The sequence below is a fragment of the Barbus barbus genome (assembly GCF_936440315.1).
Source record: "Barbus barbus genome assembly, chromosome: 46".
In the NCBI taxonomy this organism is placed as follows: Eukaryota; Metazoa; Chordata; class Actinopteri; order Cypriniformes; family Cyprinidae; genus Barbus; species Barbus barbus.
Genome location: NC_136724.1, coordinates 11,414,088 through 11,420,203, shown reverse-complemented (window position 1 = coordinate 11,420,203; position 6,116 = coordinate 11,414,088). Strand labels below are relative to the sequence as shown.

The 6,116-nt window shown below is 37.3% G+C and overlaps 1 protein-coding gene across 1 annotated transcript; it reads right to left on the bottom strand.

Moving 5' to 3' along the window:
• Positions 1-497: 497 nt before the first annotated feature.
• Positions 498-3,360, bottom strand: LOC306864770 (peptidase inhibitor 15-A; the record flags this gene model as incomplete). The annotated part of the gene is made up of 5 exons (XM_079408988.1): positions 498-633; positions 1,233-1,348; positions 1,913-2,045; positions 2,209-2,327; positions 3,082-3,360. The coding sequence occupies 5 exons, from the start codon at positions 3,358-3,360 to the stop codon at positions 498-500; spliced, it is 783 nt and encodes a 260-aa protein (XP_079265114.1).
• Between the last annotated feature and the right edge of the window lie 2,756 nt (positions 3,361-6,116).

Below are 6,116 nucleotides of genomic sequence, written 5' to 3'. Positions count from 1 at the left end.
AGGATAGATTCTGATTGGGTGTCAATGTTTGTATCATCAGCTGGGGAAAAAAAAAAGAAAACAATTAGCTCTGAAAGTGATTCCAACAATATCGCTTCTCTGTGCCTTTATCTTTATAACTGTGGTGTGGACGCTGCTATTCTTTAATATGGAGAACAATTTTTAGAACTATACCTTTATAGTTATCGTCCTTGGTGTGAATGGGCCTTTACAGTTGAATACTGTAAGCACCAATCATGTCTTGACAGATCACAGTAGAGTCCCTCTCAGGAAATAAACCATTGGGTTTATACACAAAACAATAGAATACATGGTATAAACATTGAAAAATAAGTTATGTACATATCTTTAAAAAAAATGCTGCCTTGCAACCCATGGTCCTATATGGCCCATACATAAAAAAACAAAAAAAAAAAAACAGGGTTTTACAGGAATGTTGTGCAAATTCCCATGAGGGACAGTGTCTCTGTGATGGGGCATGTGCATTCTGTCTGTGTTTATTTAAACCAGTGCAGGTAATTTGAGTTCACAGCAGGAAAGCACATGTTGTTACTGCATGATCCTCCATAGCTAGGAGGGCACATGGAGCAAGGAACGCCTACTTTATAAGGGGCCTCACCAATCCAGTTCCCCCTGTAAAACAACAATAGCAACAACACGGTCAATGACACACCAATGGACAAAATGAACCATACATACGATCTTTCATACTTGAAAGTGTGCTGCATGAGGTGTTTGCTAGTTTGAAATGACCTTTGACAAAAAAAAAAAAAAAATGCAATTACTAGACTACAATTCCATTTCTAACTGGGTTTCTATATTCAGAAGACAAGCTTTAAATCAATCTGGATTGACTTTAACTAGCTCTCAGCTAGCAATTCGGGTCTTAACTAAAGTTTATAAATAACTTGCTCTGCCGTAGCCCAAGAATTTTCTCAAGTGCGCCGCCTCAGAAGACAAGAAAAAAGGAGGTCACAAGTCACCAGCCACACAAGATTATGGTTCTTTGATTCTGGAATTAGAGGCAGAATTCCACTAAAATTCCACATGCGGCAGGAATGCAAGAGGTCATCTAGGTCTTTGAACCAAAAGGCCCCATGGATGTCCATGTCAAAAATATTTTTAACAGAGATGTGTCAGGTTGCTAGCTTAGCCCAATTATGTTACTGAAGAGTTTCACTCCTGGGTTTAGCAGTTTAGCTTAGCTAAAGCACAAGAAAACATATACTTACTTTGGAGAATAGTTGCACACCAAGTATGTTGCCCTCTTCCATACTGAGCCCCAAACATTCATATTATGGCATGTGTTGATGGCACATCCTACTTTATTTGAGGTTGCCCACACCATCTGGTAAAAACAAAAACAACGGTCAAATCTGAATGATATTTACCACTGTTAAAAAAAAATGTATCGTATGCTCACCAACATTGCATAAAAAAAGAAAAAAACCCAGGAATATTTTGAAATATCATTTTAAATTTAAAATAACCATGTTATAGTTTAATATTTTAAAAAGTAATTTATTCCCGTGATGGCAAAGCTGAGTTCTCAGCAGCCTTTACTCCAGTTTTCAGTGTCTCATGCTCCTTCAGATATCATTCTAACATGCTGGTTTGGTGAAATATTTCTAATTATCAATGTTGAAAACAGTTGTGGTGCATAATATTTTTGTGAAATCGGATATCTTTTTTTCCAGAATTCTTTGATGAATAGAAAGTTCAAAAGAACAGCATTTCTTTGAAACTGAAATCTTTTAAATGTCTTTACTGTCACTTTTGATCAATATAATGCTTCTTTGCTGAATAAAAGTTAATTAAAACACACACTAAAATAAATATATAACTGACCCCAAACTTTTGAACAGTTGTGTACCTGAAGAAATGAATTATACAAACATCATATTCAACTCACTTGTGTATAATGAGTGCACATAGGCCCATAGCACTTAAGGGGACATCTGGGATTGCAGTCTCGAGGATAGGGAAAAGAATAGTCCTTCACTTCATCATACCATGGCTTTACCAGCTGCAAAATGGACCTGTATCTGTAAACAATCCAAACATAGCACCAAATGGTGTGATGAAATGCCTTCCTTGCTCTTTCAGGACCAAATGTCTATTGGTATAGTGAAAAAAAAAAAAAAAAAAAAAAAACACCATACAAAACGTCACCGATCATAACCTGGGAATGATGCTGAAGATGCATACCTTCCTGTTCGGACTGAAAGGTTCTGACCAAGAAATCTAAGAAGATCGCGAGGACCGTGCTCCCAAATACACGTGGATGCCCACTGTTCAGCCGTCTTTGCAAGAGCGTCATCCCAGACCTGAGACATGTAATACTCTTTTATTAGTCCACTCAAATAAATTAATTGCATAACTTCAGAAATTATTATTCATTTTAATGATGGGTTTCTTAAAATTCCCACCCACAGAAATTAAATTGTGTCCACAATAGGAAGATCAAAAAGCAAAGTTTATCCAAACAATAACACTGACTTTATTGATTATAAACCATGGATATGCATTAACAAATATTAATTTTATGCTGGAAAATTTGGTTGTATTCACCACAGTAGATCATTCAATAAGCTTTACCCCTTTAATCTTGGTAAAAATCAGAGGATTATTCAAGAAAATCTAACATTTGGATCTATTGAAACATATCTGATACAGCATTTCCCATGACTGTGCACTTTTGGAAGTATTTCAGTGCTTAGCTGTAGTCTTAGCACATTGATCTATACTGCAGAGAATCTACTCTGGTGGTCCGAGCCAATTAAATCTGCTCAACAGCTGCTGGTGCCAAATGGACACGGAGAAGTATGTAATTTCTGCATCCTGTGATGAGCACCGTTACATGTGCAACACTCACGTGTCCAACTACAACAGCAGCAATGCACTTTCCAGGCAAAGTGCCAGGGAATTATTCAATTAAATAAATAAAACAAATGAACCCAATGAACTGCTGTGAGGGTGTAGAGCAAAAGTTCAAACAAGCAGATTTTTTTTTTCTAAAGTCCAAACTGTTCCTGATTGCATCATAGGCTACTTATTTCAAAAATGGTAATTGTGACTTACCATATATTCCATGTTTGAGGCTGGAGGGAAAACTTTCCCTCTGACTTTATTATGGTAATCAAGTATCGCAAGCATATCGTTCTGGGAAATATAACGTTTCCGTCTGGCCTTGGGAAGGTTTGCGGCCTCGCTGAGATATTTTGGAGGCGCAGAGCCAATATCAGTGCAATTGGTTGCTGGAAGAGATGTAGAGGCAGTGGGACTGAAGGCTGCCAGTGCACTTGCTCCACAGGATATACACAAGAGCAGAATGTCGATAGCCAAGCGGATTTCATTCATGATTGATGGCTGGGATGTGGCGAGAGGTTTCTTTTCCTTTTGCACAATCTGCACGTGAAAGATAAATGAGTCCCATTCGTTAGAGAATGCAATAAACTGTATTATGTCATTTGACCCTTCCTGTACCATAGAGCCAACACTATAAATACATCTTTTATCATTGCATCTTTGCTTTCAATTTTTTATTTTATTTTTCAGAATAATTTATACAATTTCTACTCAATTGCATGAGTTTTCAGAACTCATTTTCTACATCAGTAACTAAATTCATATTGATTGTAAAAGTGCAATGAACTTATGAATGCAGGTTTTAACCTTGACACCACTTTTCAAAATATCTTCAAAATTACTGTCAACATTAGCCACCGGTGTCATAAAAAAATTACACACACACACTTTTAAATAATTTAAAAAGCTGACTGAAAACTCATTTAAACTTGCATTGACTTTTGCTAAGGGATTTAGCATAAATTTGACATTTATAGAAATAAAAATGATTTAAAATAAACAGAAACCTGAAATTCAACTACTCATTCAATATTCATCTCTACACATATTTGCCTCTACAATCCACACATCAGTTTACCAACATACAATCCAAGCAGCTCGTGCACAAAAATGTTCCTACCTTCTCAGAGATGCTAGAGCAGCTTGTGGATATAAACACGTCTCCTTATTGCCCGAGTCTGTCCAGCAGCAGCTTTGCTTTGCTTTGCTTTGATTCTCTGTGAACTCGCGAGCTCTTTCTCTCTCCCTCTCCCTGCTGAGAAGAGCTGCGGGTTTATATATGGCTGAGGTACCGGTTCAGGAAGTGTTCCGGCTTTGAAGGTGCGCAGGGTTCCGCCCCATCCGTCACCTGAAGCGTGACATCATCTGAGTCGTAATACTGCGTTTCTTTTATCCTGGCAGATCCAAGCAGGCTTAATCAAAACATCTGCTTTTAGTTTGCACAGCTGGCGTGAGTAGAAAAGAAAACATAAGATAAGCAAGTGAATACTCCTGTGACCCCGAAATGCAGCTTAGTCCATTGCGATGGATAATAAAGAGGCTCCAAATTAACAAATATATGAGTATTAATAAACCAGGGAGTGTTGTAACTAATTTTGTTTAAATGCCTGTAACTGTTTTTAGTACAGGGTGGCTTAGATATTAATATAATGGTCCAATATTTATTTACTTAAAATTATTTTAGAAATCTACAATTTATCATTCAACAGTGTAAATTATTATTACAAACCCACAAAGAGTGCTGTTGTCACAACCTACCACCCTTGCAAACTGGTTGTATAATTAAAACACTGATGTAGCCATGAGCAAAAAAAAAGATGGCCCTCTTTTGTGTGGTGAACTAGGCCTTTTTTTAGCCACAGATTCACAAACCTACTGGAATAACTAGGAGGCAGTGCATGATATACAACACTTTAATAAACATGAATGTAAAACAGAGTAGTTTACATTTTAGACACATTTATTGCCGGTTACTTTATTTTTACACCAACAAAAACTGTTCCACAGTAGCGCTGTTCATTCTGGATGGATTCAGTGTTGAGTGAATTATTTAATGATCACTTGTTTCATTCCTACATTATTCAGTGTTTTTTAACAAATTGTTTGAGTGAATTATTCAATGACTCATTTTTATCACTTGTTTCATGAGTGCACGATCCAGTGTTTTTGAACTAATCCTTCAATAGCGCATTAATAATACTTGTTTTATTCCTGAAGTGTTTTTTAACAAATCGAACAAGTGAATAGGCTTGTTAGAGATGAGCAAAACCTGAGCAAAACTAATCACCTTGAGATGCATGCAGGTTAGAAATCTGTCCGAGTGCCGTCCGACTTGCTCTGCTTTGATGCAGACATATAAAAAATCTCTGAAAAGTGTTTTTCAATGAATCGGTTAAATTAATGATTGAGGAATCACTCGTTGTTGGCGCCGTTGCACTTCGGGCATCCCAAATTTTGAGTCCCGGCTCACGGACCTTTCCCAATCCCATCGCCCTCTCTCTATCCCACTTTGTTCCCTGTCCACCTGTCCTATCTAAATAAAGGCATAAAGTGCCAAAAAATTATTTGTTAAAATAAAAGAATCACTCATTAAGCCGCCACCTACTGGCGTGTAACCCATAGAAAAATTCATACCACCATTTCACAAGCTATGTCTGCCTGGAACAAACACAGACAAGTGAAGTGATATAAACATTGAAAAATCCCAGTGCTGTTGTACTTTTATATCTGCACTCTTGGACCAATTAGATTTGAGGACTGTCAGTTCAATACAACTCAAGTCATGTGGGTCTCCTATACAATATCATGCCTAGCATCCATATGCAGTGTTATTCTCTTGTTAATCAATCACTTAAACTGAGTTTGTTTTTAAAGACTATAAACTGGTTTAAAGGCCTGTCATTGAGGCTGCACCATGAAGTATATAGTTACAATACAACAATAGTCTTATACTGGCTTAAATGGTCAGTAATTAGGACATTCAAAAATAACTGGGGGAAGTCCAGCAGTTTTATACTTTAGGGCTATAGCTCTCCTCTTTATTTTCTTTGTCTTATTTATAATAATTCATTAGATTGTACAGATTGCACTTGTTCAGCGTCGGAGTTAAGCCAATCCAGTGTGCCATAGCAGTTAGTGAGCCAAGAGCAAAACCCCCTCAGCAGTCGAATCATTTTCTTTGGCAGCCGGAGGACAAATTAAAACAACGTGACGCAGAAGCAGCCCCATCCTCCACACAAATGGCAGCG